Here is a 21,459-nt window from a genome sequence, read left to right as displayed (position 1 = left end):
ACAACCTGACAGTTCTCAGTCAATCAGCCATATCAGTAACGCTGAAGGAAATTGAAGATCACTGCTGTCACTCCCACCTGAAGAGGAGCATCAGGGCACTGAAGAAGGTCTTGAAGTTATTGTGTGGGCTGATGGGCCTGTCATTTTGCAGTTGGATGTTTCCAAACACCTTCAGCCAAATTTGAGAAGAGTCCACAGTCAGTTACTGGTGTTCACAGAAGCACAATACATTTTTGACTGCAAGTAATACCGGATTAGTATTCATATTATGCTTACTGTTCTTAAGGTAAAATGTATGATATACACTGGCCTTCACACGTGTGGGATTTACAGTAAAGCACACCGAAAAAGACAACATTCAGGAGTGAAGCTTGTTTACCTGCATCCCGATGATTGCATATATAAAGAACAGCATGGCAATGAGCAAACAGACGTACGGAAGTGCCTGAAAGAGAAACAAAAAGCTCACACAGAGAATCCAAGCAAGTGTCCATGGGCCAGTGTCAAGTGCTCAGTTCAGCTTACGGCTTGACCCAAATTCTGAGCTCAGTGACCCTCGCCCTCCCTCCCCTTGCCCCTGCCCCTGCTGGGAGAAGGGTCTGACCTTGAAGGACTGGACGAAGGTCCAGAGCAGGATGCGGATGGTGTAGCCCTGCCTCAGCAGCTTAATGAGCCGGGCGGCCCGGAACAGCTTCAGAAAGCTCATGTTGAAGGTGGAGTGGCCCTGGCTCTGTGGGGCAGAGTAGGGAAACCACACTATGTCTTTATCTGGCAAACTGAGAGTTTGAATCGCAACACATACACATTTACACACGATGTCATCAAAAAAAGATACTATACCTGCCAGCCTGATAGGTCAACGATGATTTCAGTGATGCTCCCCAGAACAGTAATGAAGTCAAATATGTTCCAGGTGTCGCGAAAGTAGTTCTGTCACAGAGAGGAGAAGCGTAGCTATGGTCAAACTTTTATGTTTGAAAAGTGAAAAGAGAAAGCAAGAAGAACATTTTTACTTCATCTCTAACTCCTCTAAGGCCCTGTTCATTCTGATAGCTGATGCATCGGGAAAATAGATTTCCATACAACCAATGTGTGGTTGCATGTTTACACTTGTTTTTTTTTAACGTGTTGCATATCCTGGCATGTGTTGTGTCAATGACAGTCAGCAGCAGTTCACATCACCAATCCCCCTGCCCCATTGCTACACTATCAGGATACACAAAACACAAGCCTTACATCTAAGGCTTCCTGCTCTGCCACTGCTTTTCTTGCCTTCCTGGACCTCTGAGATGCATCAGCTACCGTCTGCACACGGGAACATTTCATTCTAGCACCTACTAATTTAGCACTGTTCATATCCAATTATGTGCATTTCCCCACGTTGGTTCATTCAGGGTTCCATCCCACCTGACAACTCACCGAACAACAGGGTGATGGGAATTATGGGTATTATGGGATAAAGGGCTACTTGCCAGTATGATGTGGGTGACTGGGGACGTTGAATGCTGGAGCATTTACATTCAGTTTCAATACCAGCAGAACCTCATACAGACCACCTCCAGATGCAATTCAAATTGGATTTGACAAATCCAAACCATATCCGATTTCTTGTGTTCAGACCATAATTACCAAAGCCCACACACATTGCATATTCAAGAAACTGGATATAGGTGGCATAATAAGGCATGTGTAAAGAGGGCCTCAGGGGTTCAGTGAAAAGTGAAGAAAAATGCATAACAGATTTCCCAACAACTTCCTCTAGAAAGACTACATTACCCAAGAAGAGGGCTGTGAGTACTGCAGCACATTCGCCGGGAGATTTACTGTTCTGTATGCTGCACTGGCTGAAGAGTAACTGGTGGTTATTGCAGCAGCTCACCAAAAAGCCGAAGGCCAGGATCTTCAGAATGCACTCCAGGGAGAAGAGCACGGTGAAGGCTGTGTTCAGGTGCTTCAGGGCCGTGTCGTATGATGGTGGGGCAGAGTGGTACTGCACACACACACACACATACACAAAATCGCTATCAATAACAAGTGTATATAAAGGATTTTTTAGTATTATGCAGAAGTAGATCACATTTCCAAAGAGAGGTGTACTGTTACAGTAAAGAATTTCACAAGATGTGACTATTTAGAAGTGGGGAAGGTTCAGTAAGTTCCAGCTTGGCCATGGCGTCAACCCATGAATTTTCTCAGGTAAAACATCCTTCAGGCTATGAGAGGAATAAGTCCTCTAAGTTAATGAGGGCATGTAAAATATTGGCCGGTGGATTCAAATCAATATTTAATAAGGAGCTGACTCATTCCTGTCGAGTCTGCACATCTGACCACACCTGACTGAGTGTCATTTCAAAGAATGATTGCCCACTAGAGAGAACAGAACCCAGCAGTTTCGGGCTGTAGCTGACGATGGATGCCCCAGAACCAGAATTCTCCAGTGTATGCCTATGATGCCGGCATATTGCCCACAGTCTTTTATTTTAATGGTCAAAAACGACAACCAGCGACAACATAAAACGTTCTGACTGCTCTATTCTCCCGACTATTTAACCCAGTCGTTAAACTGCATGTCAGAAAAAAAGTTCACAATTCATGATTAATTTTCATAAATGGCCAAATTCATTCCACCAAACACACGGGTCCCTCTGTTTGCCTTACCTTCATCATGAGGACCACGGTGTTGAGGGCGATCATGGCCAGCACGCTGTACTCAAACGAGGGAGAGACCACAAAGTGCCACAGCCGGTACTGGAAGGTGTGCCGGTTCTGTGGCATGTAGCGGGTAAGGGGCTTGGCGCTGATGGCAAAGTCTATGCACGCTCTCTGATGAAGAGAAGCACAGGGACGGGAAGGTTAGCTTCTGACACGCTCTGTCACGGCAAATAGCTTGTGCCCCATCACAGCATCACGACACCTGTAGTGTAAAATGCACTAAACCAAACCTTGGATCCCTCATCGTTCACCATCATTAATGATGAATACATTGTTAATGTAAAAACACATCCATATTTATTCATAACAGTTAAATTGTACAGTTGATTAAAACTTTGTCCTCCACATTGTATCACTGTGTTTAAGCCCAGAGCAGAATTCCTTACTCTGATGTTAATCTCAGGGAGAACAGAAGCCTCTCACTGCAGTCTGTGGATTTTTACATGGCCCACTGGGGTCTGCATATGCCGGGCACTTTGAAATGCCTGTTAGACTGCACATGTTTACTGAAGGATACCTCTCAGGAACAGGCTCTGTTTTCCTGAGGAAAGCCTCCGGCTCTACTTTCTGCGCGTTTGTCAGAAAGGGTTTTGGGCCCCTTTTGCATCATCTGCCCAGATCCCAGGGGGAGTTCAGTCTTCAGGTACAGGTTCAGTTTTCTGGGCCATTTTAATGCACACGTTACATTCCAGGGGCAAAGACTAACCTAAGCAGCTTATGTTGTGAGCTGTTGCATTAAAGTTGGTTAAATATTCATAAAACATTCGCGTATTGAGGCAGAGATTTCATTCAAGCAATAGCTTAATTTAGTTAAGACAGTGGACTCTAATCTGAATGATTTTAATAACAAATAAAAATGACTGCTATCTACCTTAAATCTCAAATAATACAAAGCCCATTTTATACTATGATCAAGATTAGAACAAACCCATTCATACAGAGAAGAATTTCACTTTTAGCACTCAGAACTGGGGCATTTAGGTCATTTTTATAGAAGAATTTTGCTCTTAGTCATTTAACCTCACAGGTGTTGCTATGCTACACTTCAGATAAAAAAAAATTATAAGCATGCTACTAATCCAACGATGTCAAGGAAAATGAGGAATGAATGTGTTCCTGTGTGTGTGTGTGTGTGTTTATGTGTGTGTGTGTATGTGTGTGTGAATGTGCGTGTGTGTGTGAGAATGTGTGTGTGTGTTTATGCATGTGTGTGTATGTGTGTGTGTGTATGTGTGTATGTGTCTGTGAATGTGCGTGTGTGTGTGTGAGAATGTGTGTGTATGTGTGTGTGTGTGTGTGTGTGTGTAGACATGTAGGTACTGTCACCTCATTCTTCTCCAAGCTGCACTCCTCCATCATCTTATCCCCCTGTTCCTGGAAGGTGATGATGATGAGGGCCACAAAGATGTTGACGAAGAAGAAGGGGAAGACCACAAAGTAGATGACGTAGAAGATGGACATCTCCATGCGGTTCCCTCGAATGGGTCCCTTGTCCTCCTCTGTCACATCCACAGAGTGCTGCAGGACCCTGGAAGACCCTTCTCGTCATTACGGGGTACGGAGCACATTCTACAACACCCTCATAGCCATTTTTGATATATCCATCAGCTTCAAATTATTCTTTATTCCTGGCTTTGTATCTGTACTAAATAAGGGTTCAACCAAACCCAACGCCGGACGCGGACACTACACTATAGAACAGAGATGGGCACTGAACATCTTTGAAGTCCACAGTGTCTGCTGCCTGTACCTCACATGCAGTATTTCTTACAGGAACACAGTTCTTATATCTTACACTGAGTTCTTATACATGAGGATACAAGGTAAGCTTAATTCAGTAATTTAATCTGCTAACTGTTATTTAAATAGGAATAAGTTAATTATTATTACTGGCAACAGTACTCTGAATTACTTTACAAACTTTCTATCTTTTTTTAATATATTTTTTATCTTATATCTATAAGTGAAAATGGCTCTGCAATGTTGCTAAAAAAATAAAAATTAAAACTTTTTAACAAGTCATCTTCTTTGCTCCACTTCTGCAGTTATGAAATTATATGAAATTATATCATAGATATCGGTAGCCTACTAATTGATAATTTAGGAGCTGGTTACCTGTCTATGCAAGACAGCCGAATCATGGTGGTGGTTCAGAGTTGGACATTTAAGTGGAACATAAATGTATTTACCTTTGAAAATTTGTTAAAATGAAGTTTGGATACAAATTCACTTTATTTGGTTCTGCAGAATCCTCAGGAAAAAACCAGAGTATACCGCAAAGCTTCCTCTTGTCAAATGAACGAACGTCGTCACTCACTGTGGCCAGCCCTCTCCAGTAGAGACAGTGAACAGGGTGAGCAGGGCCCAGACGATGTTGTCGTAGTGAAAGTCATGCCTCTTCCACTCCCTGGACTTTACTTCCTTCTTGTTCTTCTCGTAGTCAATATAGTAACCCCTACATGACACACAAGCACAGGAACGCAACATCACTGACACTCAGTCGAGCGTGGACAGCTAGTATGATGGTGACCCTTTCAGCCATGTTGCCACGCCTTGAAATAGATGTGTTCCACTAAAGGCATTAATAATCAAAATATAGTAGATGTGATATACTGAAGGCAGTAATAGATGTCAAAATAGATGTGTAATGCTGAAGCCATAAATAAAGTCCTACAGGACTCAAAGTCAGCCCTGTTTTTCTGTATTGGTTTATCTCCAGTGTCTTCAAATCTAATAACCTCCCTTATAATGACCTAATAACCATCGGAGCATCTGGGAAAAATGTTTTAAGGCAAAATGTTTTCTCTGATTTGACTTAATTTATTTTTTTCAACTGGAAAACTGTCTTCTCAACCCTTGAATGATAGCTTCATTATATTGATGCCATATAAAATTCACACTGACTAATGTTTGAAAAAAAGCAGGAGTTGAGTGGGCACCTACTGGCATTCCTTGCGTGTGTCCTTGGACCCATCAGAGCAATAATAGAACTTCCCCTTAAAGAGCTGCACAGCAATGACTGCAAAGATGAACATGAAGAGCTTGTAGACAATGAGGATATTGAAGACGTTCTTGAGGGAGGTGACCACACAGTCGAACACTGCCTGCGTGGAGAGGAAGAAAGAGGACGGAAATACTGTAAGGAGAGAAAGAAAGGGAGAAAAGAGGAGAGAACCCTGCAGCTCATCACTATCCGCATGAATAGTCAAGATACTGGCCAGAAGTTCAGACCTCTCATTACTGCTCATATCCTGTAAAAATTAGAGGTTTTCTTGCTTACTAGGGTATGCAAGGGCACTTCCCTTTGTGGGAACATTAGAGAGCTTTCAGGGAAAACACATCGGCCCATACGCAATTGTTAAAAAATCAGTAACATATTATTAGTTATAAAAGTCTCTTCTAAAAAAAATTCCAGACTTTTAATCCTTACAGTGACCTTTCTCTGTTGTGTTCCCAGAGCGGTTTATCTCCTCAGTATCAGGCATTGTCTGTCTGTTCCTGGGAGTAGAGGAACATGTGAGCTCTGGGAAATCCAGGCCTGACAAAATCTTTTCACACCTAGCTGCTCGGGTTTATCACCCCTTCTATCAATCTTCCAGTGTGCCTCCTCCTGCCTATTGGTGCAAGCTCCTTTCCATGTTGAGAAACGTGGACAAAAATAAATGTGGAAAAAGCAAGCTGGTCTTCTCTCTCGCTAGATGTGTCAAAGGCACTTCTCGTTCTGAAGATTCTCAGTTGTGGTGAGATTAGCTAGTACGGCACCTTAAGTTTGGGGAGCCTCTTTATGGTCTTGAGGGGACGCAGGACACGAAGGACGCGCAGGGACTTTATGGTCTTGATGTCACGACCTTTGTTATTCCTGCAGACAGACAGACAGACAGACAGACAGACATTAAGTAGAAACTTCCCACACGTCTGTCAAAAGCTAAAACATCTTATGTTTGTATTTATTTAGAGTGGAACCAGAAGATGGACAATCTTCGGCTGTGTTGGACGGTTATAGAAAGCCATGAAAAGCACACATGACAAGTTTGGGTAAATTGAGCAGGACACGATAAAGAGAAAAAGAGGAAAAAGTGTAATTTTACCCCAACACATTCCTGGCAGTGCCACAGGGAAAGGAAGAAGAGGAAAAACAGGAGACAGAAGTGGTGAATATGCACATTGCATGAGAAAGTAGGTTATATATACACAACAGAAAAAAGTGCATTATTACATTGTTCCTGGTGACATCATTATTTTTTTAAAAAGTGTAGAAGAATAACACGTTATTAGAGCTCGTGCATAAGCCATATCAGTTACAAAGCATGTTAATATGTCGGTCAGAGCTTGTCTACCAGTCCAATTCTGGTTTTAGCTTCCTTGGTTCTATATAGTTTGATCAAATTACACCAAAATATAGCATGACTTACGTGAGGGCAAAGGCTATCAGAGCTCCCACCACCACAATGAAGTCTAGAATGTTCCACAGGTCGCGAAAATAGGAACCATCGTGCAGAATCAAGCCTTGGTCGATCATCTGCAAGAAACAGACCTCAGGCATAATTCTACTTACAATACATCTGTGATGGATCTAAAAAAAAAAAAATCCTAGAAAAGGTCTTGGCTGTAGCAAACAACACTTTCCAGCTCATATTTGACCTTTTCTTTTTACTAAAAATGTCAAGGCCCAATTGTATCAACAAAGGAAATTAGTCTTTTTTTCTGTAAATTACCATTTCAGAGAAAAGCTCTCTATTTAAGCACTCAGGTCCATTGTGGTTACACTGAGCGGTCTTGCAGCTGAGCCAGACCATAGACGCACTGTCTGACGCACGCTGGGTATCTGATATTGTTTGAATAAACTACATCAGACAATAGAGTCCGTGAATCACCTGTGTACTTATTTTAGTTGGAGATTTGGGAGAGAATTCTTAGTCTATTGCCTTACTGCAAACCCTCCCCTCCTCCCTCTCCACCTTTATTCTCTGTTTTATCTCCCTTTGTAATTGATATAAAATGGGGGTGGGGGCAAAACCACCTCCAAGCTCTTCATCAAATGCAAGATAAGGATACAATATAATATACAACATAACATATAGCACACCTTAATAAAAAGCCCTCTTTTCTTGCTTATCTGTTCAATGAAATGTAACTTTATTGAATTGTTATTTCAGCACACAGTGTTTTATAAAGCAAATAAGCTTTCTACAAAGTGGTACAAAACACTTACCTTAATTATCATTTCAAAGGTAAACACCCCAGTAAACACGTAGTCAAAGTAACGCAGAACCTGCAGAATGTCAACAAACAATAAACAGGCTGAGACACACCAGGACAAAGGCAATGACAAAGCTTACTCAAAACATACGCTTGGGAATTTTGGGAATCCTCCTCTGACTGCCCTGAGCACCTTCCTCTCCCAAATGAGCGAACATTTCACTGGACAAGTGAGAACTTGAGCTCATTACAGCTGCAAAGTTTTTCACTTTAAGTGTGACAGCTGTTTCTGTCCCCCACTGCTTGTGGAGCAGTTCATTTATATCTTCCTTCATTTGCCTCAGTCATCAGTATCATGAGAGATTCTCGACAGATCTCAACGGGAAACTTTTACGAAGCAATTAAGTTAACGGTTGTTATGGCCATTCTGATCAAACTGGGAAATAATAAACCCATGGCACAAATACAGACTGATTAGTTTACACTCCAGGGTCTTTTCATAGTGATTGTGAAAATAACATCACCAACAGGAAAACGAATGCTTTACTATTACAGACTGCAATGGTCAATATTGAATTCCCTTCCCATTTCATTTATCAGAGCAAACAGGAGGATGCTGAAGCAGTGTTTAAAACTACATTGTATGCGTTGGAAGAATCTTTTCTTTTTGCTGTTTACTGAAACAGTTTAAGCCGAGCACGATCCAATCACATGTCTCCGAGCCTTCTTACTGGGAGCTTCAGTGTAGTCTGAGTAGCAGCAAAGCTCCATTAAATCTGAAAAATGCACCACTGACAGCATGTATTCACCACTGACAGCAGCTTGATGGCCTGTGTCTGAAGGCCAATCCGAAGCCTTGTATTTGTGTTCAGGAAAAAAAAACCCCGCCACATATCGTAAAAATATAAACACAAAACCAAACTCTCAGGAAACAAATAAATCACGTGTCCCTGAAAGACATATTGCACAGAGCGTGTTTATCGCGTGCAGCACTGTATCTCTGTAAGGAGTGCAGGGGACGCCCCAGGGCCCAGCGAAGGCTCACTTTGTTCCAGTAGGAGTTGGTGGCGACGGGGTCCTCCGCAGCCAGGGCGACGCTGCTGGCCGCTATCACCAGGAGGATGCACATCTCAAAGTAGCGCAGGTTCACCACGTAGTGACAGACCTTCCTCACCCTGGGGAGGGCAGGAGAGACACGCAGAGTCAGCAGCAGATCAGCACTTTACTGCACACCAAGAGTAGGGATGAACAGGAGCAGCTGTGTGTGTGTGTGTGCATGTGTGCGTACGTGTGTGTGTGTGTGTGTGTGTGTGTAGTACAGGTGCATGTACTGTATGTATGATTATGTGTGTGTGTGTGTGTGTGTGTGTGTGTGTGTGTGCGTGTGTGTGTGTGTGTGCATGTGTGCGTACGTGTGTGTGTGTGTGTGTGTAGTACAGGTGCATGTACTGTATGTATGATTATGTGTGTGTGTGTGTGTGTGTGGGCATGTGTATAGTACAGGTGCATGTACTGTATGTATGATTATGTGTGTGTGTGTGTGTGTGTGTGTGTGTGTGTGGGCATGTGTATAGTACAGGTGCATGTACTGTATGTATGGTTATGTGTCAGTCCCTGCATTCATGCATGAGTGTACAGTAGGAATCTCTGCACAGCACATGGGTGTCTGTGCATAGTCTTACGGGTTGGTGGCACTAAAGATGAACATGCTGTCTGGTGGCACAGCATTGGATTGGCTGGGTTCCTCGTCTTCTTCCTTATCTGCCTTGGCAGCCTCCACATCCTTACTGTTCACTGCAAAATACAGATGTGTCCCTGTGACCTGCGTCTTAGTCATGTTACACAATCAGGACTGTCAACAGCCTGCCAAATGCCATCCTGCAAATGTTTATATACAGTATTTTAGAGATTATTGAAATCAGTTACAATCTAGATTAAGTACTCTCCCCATTAGGAATGTTGGGAGAGAGGTACACCAAACAATTCTTAATATATTAGTAGGGGCAAAAATCACTCGTGGAGTGCTGTATGCGACTCTCAGGACTGTGTATTCCACATACAGGCTGTCAATGTTTTTTTCTGATACAAGCATGTGTCGCTTCTTGTCCTAATTTGTAAAATTTCAAACTATTCCTGACATGCATTCATTTTGCCCAGCAGTCAAATTTCAAACTGTGGTAAACAATCTGCGGTACAGCATTTTATTTCTTACAGTCTAAAGTAAAATTCATGGAAAAAGGCACAACAATGAAGCCTTGTTCTAAGTTTTGCCTGCAAATAATTCAGCAGAGGTGAAACAAAGGGGAATCATGCTTGGAGCCAAGCATTCCCCCATTACTGGAGCTTTCTTCTGAATTAAAGCACACAATAGGCAGCAAGCATTTCCTGTGGCTGAAATAAATGAAAGGACAATGCTGAGACAGCCTACTCCACTGAAAAACATACAGCAGGTTCTCATCACACTATGAATTATATTTTCAAACCGGTCCAATGACAAGCTGAGAGCTCCTGGAAGCTCAATTGGCTCTTTGTGTGGGCAGTACAGACCAAAATAAAGCCAGAAGATATTATCTAATGTGGCTATTAAAAACAAAGGGATCACCTCTGCTTGCAGGCCTTCCTCTCCATACAGGATTCACTTTAAATATATGTAAGTGACGATCACTCATCCAGAACATTCTTTGGCAATACTGTCCATAAAAACAACTCAAATTACTGTTCAACCACACATGCACACACGCACACACCCATGAGTACAGTATGACTGTACGTTAGCTACTTTGGGAAATTATAGGGTAATGTACAGAAAAAGTGTGATTCTGTATTCACGTGCTTGTACATATTCAACACACATCGAGCTCCATGAAACTCACTTGCAGGCATGAACACATGCATACATGCACACACATAGGCGCATACACATGGTAACATGGGAGAATATACATTATATTACAACCGTACAGTGAATTCTCTTATCCAGAGTGATGTTTACAGTATATTTCTGCATAGCATCCATTTACAAAGCTGGATATATAATGAAAGAATTGAGGTCAAGTACTTTGCACAATGGTACTTAACATTTATCAAACCAGTAACCTAACGGTTCCCAGTTCCCTAACCATTATAACTACACTGCTCTCCATATATGTCCTCATGGCTAGGAAGGCTCACTGAATGCTGAAAGAGGAATAGAGGTATGGAGCTTGATTTATGGTACTTGCATAAAGAGGCATCGCTGTCTTTCAAGCATTTTAGCACTGGGGCACTGACAGCAGGAAGTCGTCCTCGTACCTGTTATAGGAGTCAGCTCCAGCGATGACGGATCACCTGTCACCTCGATCACAATGCTGGCGTTGAGGGGAAACTTCTCAGTGATCTGAGAGGGGGGGTTACTTTCGTCCTCACCCAGGCCCTTGGTGGCTTTGGGCAGCTCCAGAGCCGACTCCTCAGTGACCTGTAGAGTGGCCGGCTCCCCCGCTGGATTCTCCTCTGCCTCACTCTTCTGCAGCTGGGGGGAGCTCAGCATGGGCTTGGACTCAGCCGCCCCAGAGAATTCTGGGAAATCAGAGTCATCCAACCTGTCCAGGGAAAAGAGATGCAGAGGAGGATTCTAAGGAACCAAAGTGTTGTTTTTCAGTGCACCGATGACTGAAAGTGAACTTACCATAACTCTGTATTTTAATTACCACTACGGATTGCTTATGATTAAAACATTTCTAGCAGAAGCAAAGGTAAGGTATTTGACCCACAGAAACAATAAAAAAACGAAATGATCAAGGTTGAATCAACTCCAGTTTATCCCTCCTGAGCTGAATTAACTCTTCAGATAATTTAACACTAGAAAACTTCCATGTGGAACTGTCTTGTGTAGAAATATGAAGTTGAGTCAGCTCATACAAAGTTTGTTTCACATGACTCATCTTGTCAATAAACAATGCAAAGTTCAGCAAGATAGAATGAGCAAGGGAACTGTGTATGCTCTCATAGCACCAGTAATACATTTCATTAGCTATGCAAATGTTTCTGGTTATAATTCCCCAAACAAAGAACAGAACGCTGATTTTATTATAATCCAGTCTCAAAGTTACCAATAACTTTTTCTACAGTGTGTAAACACTGATCACTTCAAGATCCAAGAAGCAGAGAGAGAAAGGAGCCAATATTCTATATTCTGTAGTCCATAAAATATTAACAGTTCACAGATTCTTCATAGATCAGTTTTGTGCAAATATTTCATGTAATTCCCAAGCACCTTGCAAGAAATTCAAACCTGTGCCACTGTAGCTTAAACTATTGTCTAATTCTGAAATTCATTCAATGGCAGTCGTTACCTGCTTTCAAAAGTATGGTCAGCAGAGAGAGAGAGAGAGACAGCGAGTGCAATGCACTGCAGGTCTAAACAGGATTATTTCACATCCACTTCCTAATATAAAGAAATTAGCAGGGCATTCATTCTTTTCTAATTGGATGTGAAATGTGCAACATATATAAATAAATATTTACAAATGAGAGTCAAAAGATATGAGCAATTGACAACTGCTACTGTGAAATCTTGAGGCTTTTCCCTTTAACCACATGTGAAGTGTAATTTGCTAATTTTGCCATAGCGGACCTATGTATCTTCATTTAAGAGGGTCCCTAGCTGTATTGTCTATTGCAAAGTTTAGCATTCTGTTTTGTTTTTGGTCTGGCTGCTCCCCATTCTGCCTATACTAGACTCTTTAGAAAAGGTGCACTGAAGCTTTTTTAGCCCCTGCAAGCTTACACCTAGTACCACCTATTACCAGAATCCCAAAACCAAATCCTGTATGAATGTGCGGTCCATTCTTCACCTCTCCTCGGCCTCTCCTCTCTCGGCCTGGCTGGAGTCTCCCCCCGTCTTGGCCTTCCTCTCGACGTCCTCGCACTCCTCTGCGGCCCTCCTGTCCAGGCCGATGGAGTCGCCGCCCTCGCTGTGAGGGGAGTCGGTGCTCCTGCCGTCCGGCTGGGGCTCCCGGTGCCGGTGCCTCCTGGGCCGCAGCCCGGCGTCCGGCGACAGGGTGTCCCCCGGCGGCGGGCGGATCCTTCGGGCCACGCGCTGCCGCCGCTCCCCGTTCAGCCGCGGGCTCCGCCGGCCCTCCAGGGGCGGGTGGCAGTGGTTGGTGACGCCCAGCTTGCCCTCGGACCCCTGCAGCGGGACGGGCTCCGACTCCGGGGGCTCGGGCAGGGGCGCGGACAGGGTGGGCTCAGGGAGCCCGGGCATGTCCGCGGGCGGGTCGGACGCCGGCGGGTCTATCGGCACGGTGGGGTCGGGGATGGGGGCGGCGAGGGGCGTGGCGGTTTCGGGGAGGCACCGCAGGCTCTCGGTGGGCGTGTGGGGGGGTTTGCGGAGATGGAGGCAGCTGGAGGGCGGCTCCAGGTCTTCAGGGGGTTTGCTGAAGAGAATCTCGCGGCTGGACATCTGCCGGTGCTTGCGCAGCTGGCTGGTCCTCTGCTCCCACACTGACATGGTCATCCTTCTTCTCCTCTCTCTCCTGGACATGAAAGAGTTAGAGCCATTGAGCGCCTGGTCATTTGCTCTCTCTGCCAGGCTCTCCAGGGCCGTCTCCGCAATGTAAGCTGGCCGGCTCCTGTGTATGGCTCTTTTCCTGTACAGATAGGGCCTCCTCCTCCTCCTGAAAGCAGAGAGTAAGAACAGTCAATATGCAGGCTGGAGTGGAGCAGAATGTGCACTTAAAAAAATAAAATAAATTATTTTAAAAAACATAAATTCATTCAAAGAACTACCTTCAAAAACCATTTCTAAAATGCCTTTTCTTAAAATAGCTGTTTATTTGTGTGCAAATGATGGTGCCGTGCAAACAAAATGCATATGATTAACTTGTATCAGTGAATGAACATTTGAAATACATCTGAGAACTCGTCAATGGTTCTGATTTTCAGAGCTCGGTAAATAATATTAAATAATCAACAGAATAATAACTCTGTTGCAATCAAATGCAATCATTACAGCCATAGTAAACATGTTCTGGGTCAAGGGGATGGGAAAAGCCAAAGTGGAGACAGGAGAAAGAACCATAAGAAACATTTTGCGTGTACCAAACTCGATATAAAAGTCTAGCTGTGAGAAAATTAATTAGGACAAAGACATTTACAGAGATAAGAAAATCAGACAGGTTTTGTTTGAATATAAGTGAACAGACTGCATTACTTACTCGCACTTGTACTCTTGTGTAGTCCGTGTAATCAATGAGCGATTGGTTGAAAACAAGACATTAGTGTTTTTGTGAACAGACAAAACAATCCCAGTGACACAGTCCAAAAACATAAGTCAAGCCAACTGAGATTAGATGTTTGCTCCACTAAACTGCGTTTCTAAAAACATCGATAATTTCTGTGTAATGCTGGTTTTTAGTCAATGAAAACCAACTGTACTATGTCATTAAGGAGGTAAATTTATCGACATGAATTGGTAGGAAAATGTTCTGGTCTGTGTCACTAGGCAAGCAAAGCGTCACATGACAACAAGATGGTAGCAGTATTAGATCCAAACAACATCAACAGGTGCAAGACAAACAATATTCAAAGAATTTGGGAATGTTAAGACTTTCAGAGAAATGGCACAGGTATAAAACATAGATACACAATGCTTGCTCTCAAAACCTGATGTCAAAAAAAACACACCCCGAAAAAATGTGATTGGTGTCACTGTATTTTTTCCCCTCCCTTCCGTTGTCATTTTCAGGTAATGACTTGATTGGCATGCTGACCAGTCAGATGCATGCATTAGTATCCCGGGGGTTGATTTGGGGGTGGAGGTGGGGGGGAGCAAGGGGGTATCAGGCATGCTTGGCAGTGCAGAATCTGCTCACTGTGTGCATCAGCATGCAGCCTGCAGCTGTGACTCCAGCCGCATTTGCCCTGAGTGGCCCCCACACTGCCGCAGGGCCACACAACCAAAGATAAGGTTTCCTGTCCTGCTCAAGGCATGTGTTGCAAAAGGACGTCTGGGAGATGCAGTGAGGACATTCCCTTTTCAGCATAACAGCAGTCAGAATTGCATTCGAATCTCCTCAGGCAAATTTCTTCAAGACAAACGTGTTGAATTTGCAAACCTACCTTTAAGTATAGACGGGGATATGAAAGTAATGATCAATTTGGGGGATAAAACTGCACAACATAGTAACTATGTCACCGAAACACAAAATAATTGATTAGACGGGTAATACTTGCCAGGAGTTATTTCTGAATGAAAAAGCCTGTGTGACGTTTGTAGATTCCGTCTAAAATGCAACCTTGCTAGAACGTATTGAGCTAGGGGCTGAGAAAGATTAGGGCAAAAATAAATATTGCGGCAACATCATACCAAATCAGCAAGACTGTGCAAATTTGCTCACAGTCGCAGTATTCAAAGACAACACGAAAGATATCGCTCATACGACACCCCACAATCCCCTGGGAACGCTTATGGTGAGCTGTGCATTTTCTCCCACTGTATCCACAGCCAATCATGATTCAACAATATATCAGCAAGAGCAAATTCTCAGATAATCTGCAAGCTCAGGCAATATGCTGACAACAACTCTCCAAATGTCAAATATGAATATAATGTGACTCTCTTTGAATGCCAAGGAAGGAGACAGTGCTAGCTGCATTGTAAAGAACCAAGAAGGAAAATTGAAATTGAAATTGAAAAATGTGAAACAAAAGGCAGTAGGTGCTTATTTCACAACTTCAGAAATGATAACCAATCTGGTACATTTGTTTACCACTGTAGCAACAATTTCGTAGCAACCTCAAAATCTGTAATATTTTCCAGGGCTCATTTGTTTTATCTGCATAATTTTCCAGATGAAAAACAGTTGTTCCAGTTCTAAGGGAAATGAATTACCTGGGAACCTACTGTAAATGCCTGCAAACAAATATTAACAAATATTAAATATAATAGATAAAACATTATTCTATATATTTATAAATCCAAATCTCGTAAAGCCAGAAGGGAAAACCAAGGATGAGGTTAGAGAAAAAATACATTTAGGTCTGTGTGCCAAAATAAATTTGGTGACAGAGGATGTAATAAATAGTCACTTCAATACAGCATAAAGCTGTAATGCACAAAAGCATATTTAATTATGCCTTTTTTGGACACAACCATTGACAGAGACACTGACATTACTGCTCTATTAGTTTCGCTCGATGAAATAAAAGTGTTCCTCCAACAATCATAACTTTGCCTATTTATAGCTACAGCACATAAATGGTTCACAATCAGATGGTGGTAATATCTGACTCTTGGTGTGAATAGTTGAATTAACAGTTTAACACTTTAGCTTTGAGCTCTGATCTAACAGAGAATCATCCTAATGTCAAGTCATCTATTTAAATATGCTCAAATTTCTCTTCATAGTAATACTCTGAAAATACTTGGATGCTAAAAGGCCAAATGTTCTAAGATTGCTTCAAAAAAAAAATAAATAAATAAAAAACATAACACTTGCTAAAAATGTGTCAGGTAGCCAGTAGTTTACTGATAACCAATTCAGAAATGAAAGTGGCTGTTCAGTACTGCAGTCGGTTGTGTTAAAAGGTCTAGTATTGTCATTTTGAAGGCTGTAAAAACTGTTTCTATGACGACGGTTCGGGCTCTCCTCTGCATTTACTGGGAAGCCTGCCAGTTGCCATGGTGATGCCCAGTTCAATTTACCGCTACTCAAAGAAAATGATGCTAGCAAAAGCTAAAACAAAATATAACGTCGTAAACAGATGATCTTGTTTCTTCTGATAGTTTGGACACTGAGATTTAATTGCTTAGTGATCTTGTGAATAGTTTTTTGATCTGATATCACATTGGAGTACCGCAGGGAAACAGACACAGGCGGAAAAGATGAAGATCCCGCTTTTTTTACGTATTGTGCTCTTGAATGGCTATGAGCTCCGTTAAGCATTCTCTCCTCCATCTTTGACACGCAGCTTCAGACAATTTCGGTCGGAAGCCCTTCACAGCGAGTGCCGGGAGGGCTAAAGAGCACTTCTCTGGAGCTCTATTCAGCTCTCCCTTGAGGAAGCCAGGTTCGGCCTGGATGGCAACATGGGGACCCCATTTATTCTGGCACCTGCGCCACGAAGCAGCTTGAATTACAATCACATCCTCAGGCCAGGACTCTTGTCCAGCACAGTTTGATTCCCACTGTCCATCTCCCCGAAATGCTGGTAGCTAAGCATTGAGTCAGGGAGTCACATTTCCTTTGCTTTATTGCAATTTTTGGGGCAAATGATCCACCTGTAAGCCCATTAAATCTTTCCCACGTGTCACTCGAGAGCCACTGCATTCTCATGTTACATTTATGTAATTTTCACTTAAACCAAATAACTGCGCACTCATCTGCTCTGTCACACACAACAGTAGAGGTGTATTGTGCACTTAATAGCATCGTAATAGTATATGCATTTGGGAGCAATAACAAAGCTTTTGTTTCACTGAGTTCTTGTCATTATTTTTTCCTTCATGCAAAATACTGTTTCATATGCGCAGTGAATAAGCACGTAAAATGCCCCAAGTAATAGCACAGGCTTTTACAAGGGTTTTTTGGCTTTATGTTTTATACCTCATATTTCGGTCTCGTTATTATTATACTGGGTATCATCACCATTCATTACTATTTTTACAATAATGTTGCTTTCAGAAATCTATTCTAAGCACCTGTTTCAAGCCAATGAATGATAAAATGAATTGCTTATTTTACTCAAGCTCAACAAGCTGTTTCCTGTTCTTGCATATTGAAAGGAAGATCCCAAAGGATCCTCCAGCCTCCGCCTCTGACTTCAGATCCAGAGGCAGGGTCTTTGGACGTGCGGCCAGAGGCCTGCGGCGCTTTGTCCCAGAAGACACTTGCGGGTGTTAGTACTGTTAGTACGTGTGGGGCGGGGCGGGGCGGGGCAGGATTAGGGTGACAGGCAGGGAGGAGCACACAGGCCACTTACTCTGATGACATCAGAGAAGACATGGGCCCAACCTCCTTGGCTTTCTGCAAGGCGTGTTTCTGATTGAAGGCCTCTTCTGCCTCCTCTTCATCCTGACAGAAAGGAGAGGAGGGGGTTGGAAGAAGCAAAGAGCAGCGCGCATACCTACTGTAGCACCACTGGATTTACCAGCTGTGTTGTACTGTCAACCCATGCAAGGGCAGCAACTATTCACAGAAGAAAACTATTCCCACAATATTAGATTTCAGGTGCTGTTTCAGACTCTGCTATGAATCTCCTTTGGCAGGTCTCTCGCAAAAGAGATTTTAATCTCAATGATACTAATCTGGTTAAATAAAGGTTAAACGAAAAAATAATAACACAGAGAAACACATCTTTCTAGTGAGATCATACCTTGGTAAGTTCCTGAGCATTCGCCAGATTGTCCACAGCAATGGCCAAGAAGACATTTAGCAGTGTGTCTGATCAGTTTTCTCAAGGAATTGTAAATACTGAATAGATCATCAGAACCAAGCACATACATAATCAGTACCTAGATGATATCATTCAAGGAGTAAATCAGTGTTTTCAGTCAAACTCAAGGATACAGTTGCCAAATAGCGTGAGGACGATGAAGTAGATGGAGGACCACATACCAGACTTCACTCCACCCTGGGAACGAATCCCATTGTACATTACCTCGTTCCAGTCCTCTCCTGTCAGGATCTGAGGGAATGACCCCATACACAACAGTATTAAGTAATTCTGTCATGGGGAGTCATGCATTCTTCACCTACTGTATCTTTGTGTAATTAGAATCATTTCAAGTACGTGTAACTAGTATGCAACTAACCACATCAAGAGTGTGTGGAATAATTACATCGGGGCACAACTGGTGTACAATTATATTAAAAACAGCGCTCAACAAAAAGCTGGTGGTACCTCAAATATACTACCATCTCTGCATTTCTGTATGACTGTCATTGAGTGTCACTTGCTGTTTTTGTGGACAGGATTTACATTACACTGTCAGAGCCTAGCAGACGTGCTTATCCACAGCAAATTACACAGCTTACATCCTTTACACACAGTCCTGTCACAGTATGTAGCTGGGTATTTTACTGAAGCAATCTACGTGTAGTAACTAGCTCAAAGGGAACAATGGGGGGTGCCCAACCCAAGGATTCAATCAATTTCTCCCAAAAGCATAATTTTGCTTCTCAGAATTACAAGTGCAGTTTTCTGACCATTATGCTGTACTGCCATCCCACAGCGAGTGCTGCATGACGACAACCCAGAACCAATGCAGATCACGCAGCCCAATTATACTAAGAGCTGGCCAAGGTTGCTTCAAAATTACAAAGACAAATTCTGATGACATTTTCTTACGGAGGACGCATACTAAAGAACACTGGACCTATGCTAAAGACGCTACCACTGGAGCCAGAATGTTTATTTGCGGTTAGAGCCATGATTAAGGGTCCCGAGCAGCATTCATGAGAGAAAGTATCGTGAGCCAAACCTGAAAGACAGTCATGATGGCAGCTGGAAAGGTATCAAAGTTAGTGGGGGTATAATCTTCAAAGATGAACCTGCAGGGAAAAAAGGATCAGATGACATTTGCGGTAGAGTTTCCTTTATTAAAAATGACTGGCTGCTTTCCCTACCATATGTGATGGATTGACAGCTTCTAAAGTCTTTTTAACACTTGCTTTTTTCCCATCTGCGTTGCAGGGTACAGTTGTGAATTGAGGCATTTTAGATTCCTAAACAATGACATTCATTGACACGACAGGTCCTAGAAATAGTCATGTAGCCAGGAGACACACTTATAGCAACTATAACTACATGGGTATCGCAATACTGAAGAAGAAGAAGAAAAGTGAGTGGTAACAATAGACTTTATAAGGTACTGGACCTAAAATTATAAAGAGACATATCAGGGATTTGCAATCACAGTGATCAATGCCACTTCAAATTAATCATGATTGCTAAATGGCCTGAAGTGAAAATTATGACAAAGTAAATAAAAGCATTTGAAGAGGTGTTAGATTTAAATAAAGCATAAAGTATGCGAGATGCAGGCGTCTCCCGCAAGAGAGCAGACAAGGCGGTGTCCTGAGATGTACCTGCCGCCGAAGAGCTGCATGCCCAGGAGCGCAAAGACCACGATGAAGAGAAACAGCAGGAACAGCAAGCTGATGATCGACTTCATGGAGTTCATCAAAGACACCACCAGGTTTCTCAGGGACGCCCAGTATCTGTACGACACAAGCCCACGGAGGTTACGTCAGGGCACAGAGTTTATGACTCAGTGGCCCATCAGATACATCACAGTGCACGTACAAGGCACAGCATGACGACCGGACAAAAGTTGAGAGCTAGAGTTCAGTTAAGGCAAAGAAACATCTTTTGACCTCCTACGTGAGATGAATAAGGAGCTTTTGAATTGATTCAATCTTTTTGTTTTGATTCGCTGATGATTCAACCAATTATTTTGTGTTTAACTCAATGGCTCACCAGGATAGTAATAATTAGCTCATTTCGCCCACTTCTCAGTGAGCAAACACGAAGCAATGTAGCCCCAACCATCAAGAGAACTTCTTCAATGTGAAGAGCATAAGATGCACTTCTGGACTGCATCTTCTGGAGAGAACATTCCAGATACTTCTGCTGATAGCTGCCAAGTAATTTGTTTATATTAAATAAGACCCTTTTCTTTCTTATTTATACATTATTTTCTGCATGCTTTATTCTCCCTCCAGGCTTATTTCTGGAGTTTCCAGTGTGAGGACACCATTGAGCTCTGCCACCATAAGCTGTCTAACTGAAATAACAGAGCATGCGATTGGACAAGTCTGTTGAGCACACCAAACATTACTTTGTGTATTCTCCATAAAGAAAACCACTATATAAATGAGGTTCCTTTAAATAAATATATAAAAATTACATAGCATAGTTTAATAAAGCTTCACAAATACACAACCAATGATCATTTGGAGAAAACGACAAAAGAAGTGGCAACCAAAAATACACCATACAGATCCCACGAACCACACAAAGAGCTGCATGTGACTAGCCTCCAAAACTGGTGCTAGCAATCTGGCCTCTTACTGCAGAGCTGCTGATATCCTGCCATGTCACACACAGCTCCATCTGAGGGCTTGAGGGCTTAAGGAGGAAGTTTGGAACATAGCCCTGAAGTGTGATTGGACAGAGGATTAGCACTAATTACCCTCTTACGCGAGTGATGCCCTTCAACAACAATTGTTACTTTTGAGAAAGGACAGATTAAGTTTTTATATGATTATGATGTCTTTCCGCTGACTCCAGGGAAAACCATAGAGAGCAGGCCAGAAATGCTGCCTGAAGTGAAGCAGTGAAGGGCATTCCTCCTTGTGGAACAAGTACAAGTAATGCTCCAGAAGCTATTGGAGGTGCCTGAAGAGGTCTCAGAAGAGATAATAAAGAGTCACACAAGAGCCAGGGAACTCCAAAGAGTGTGGGCGCAAAATCAAATGCCTTCACCAAAGTCCCAAAGTAAGGGCCAGATTTACTAAGCCTTTTGAGACTAGTTTCAGGTGTACATATCACATTCTGCCCCAGAAA

General features: G+C 42.8%; 1 protein-coding gene across 9 annotated transcripts in view; it reads right to left on the bottom strand.

The window, feature by feature from the left end:
• Nucleotides 1-21,459, bottom strand: part of LOC118226064 (voltage-dependent R-type calcium channel subunit alpha-1E) — a 130,299-nt gene that overhangs the window by 12,359 nt on the left and 96,481 nt on the right. For 5 of the 9 annotated variants that reach the window (XR_004764956.1, XR_004764955.1, XM_035415314.1 and 2 more), the window contains exons 16-37: nucleotides 19,980-20,111; nucleotides 19,373-19,442; nucleotides 18,459-18,576; nucleotides 18,265-18,332; nucleotides 17,872-17,963; nucleotides 12,744-13,565; nucleotides 11,203-11,489; nucleotides 9,594-9,705; nucleotides 8,957-9,086; nucleotides 7,925-7,984; nucleotides 7,125-7,231; nucleotides 6,801-6,812; nucleotides 6,475-6,571; nucleotides 5,656-5,816; nucleotides 5,030-5,167; nucleotides 4,039-4,240; nucleotides 2,659-2,823; nucleotides 1,880-1,990; nucleotides 841-930; nucleotides 605-730; nucleotides 380-445; nucleotides 78-169 (exon numbers count right to left, since the gene is read on the bottom strand). Coding sequence is in view for 7 of the 9 variants with exons in the window: in XM_035415314.1 (XP_035271205.1) it covers nucleotides 78-169; nucleotides 380-445; nucleotides 605-730; nucleotides 841-930; nucleotides 1,880-1,990; nucleotides 2,659-2,823; nucleotides 4,039-4,240; nucleotides 5,030-5,167; nucleotides 5,656-5,816; nucleotides 6,475-6,571; nucleotides 6,801-6,812; nucleotides 7,125-7,231; nucleotides 7,925-7,984; nucleotides 8,957-9,086; nucleotides 9,594-9,705; nucleotides 11,203-11,489; nucleotides 12,744-13,565; nucleotides 17,872-17,963; nucleotides 18,265-18,332; nucleotides 18,459-18,576; nucleotides 19,373-19,442; nucleotides 19,980-20,111 (3,258 nt within the window). In the remaining 2 variants the exon portion in view is untranslated. The remainder of the gene's footprint in view (nucleotides 1-77; nucleotides 170-379; nucleotides 446-604; nucleotides 731-840; nucleotides 931-1,879; nucleotides 1,991-2,658; nucleotides 2,824-4,038; nucleotides 4,241-5,029; nucleotides 5,168-5,655; nucleotides 5,817-6,474; nucleotides 6,572-6,800; nucleotides 6,813-7,124; nucleotides 7,232-7,924; nucleotides 7,985-8,956; nucleotides 9,087-9,593; nucleotides 9,706-11,202; nucleotides 11,490-12,743; nucleotides 13,566-17,871; nucleotides 17,964-18,264; nucleotides 18,333-18,458; nucleotides 18,577-19,372; nucleotides 19,443-19,979; nucleotides 20,112-21,459) is intronic. The other 4 variants (XM_035415317.1, XM_035415315.1, XM_035415318.1 and 1 more) reach the window with 2 other exon arrangements.

The sequence above is a fragment of the Anguilla anguilla genome, chromosome 4, assembly GCF_013347855.1.
Source record: "Anguilla anguilla isolate fAngAng1 chromosome 4, fAngAng1.pri, whole genome shotgun sequence".
Classification (NCBI taxonomy): Eukaryota; Metazoa; Chordata; class Actinopteri; order Anguilliformes; family Anguillidae; genus Anguilla; species Anguilla anguilla.
Note: the sequence above shows the minus strand (reverse complement) of the source record. Positions and strands in the feature narration are given on the sequence as shown.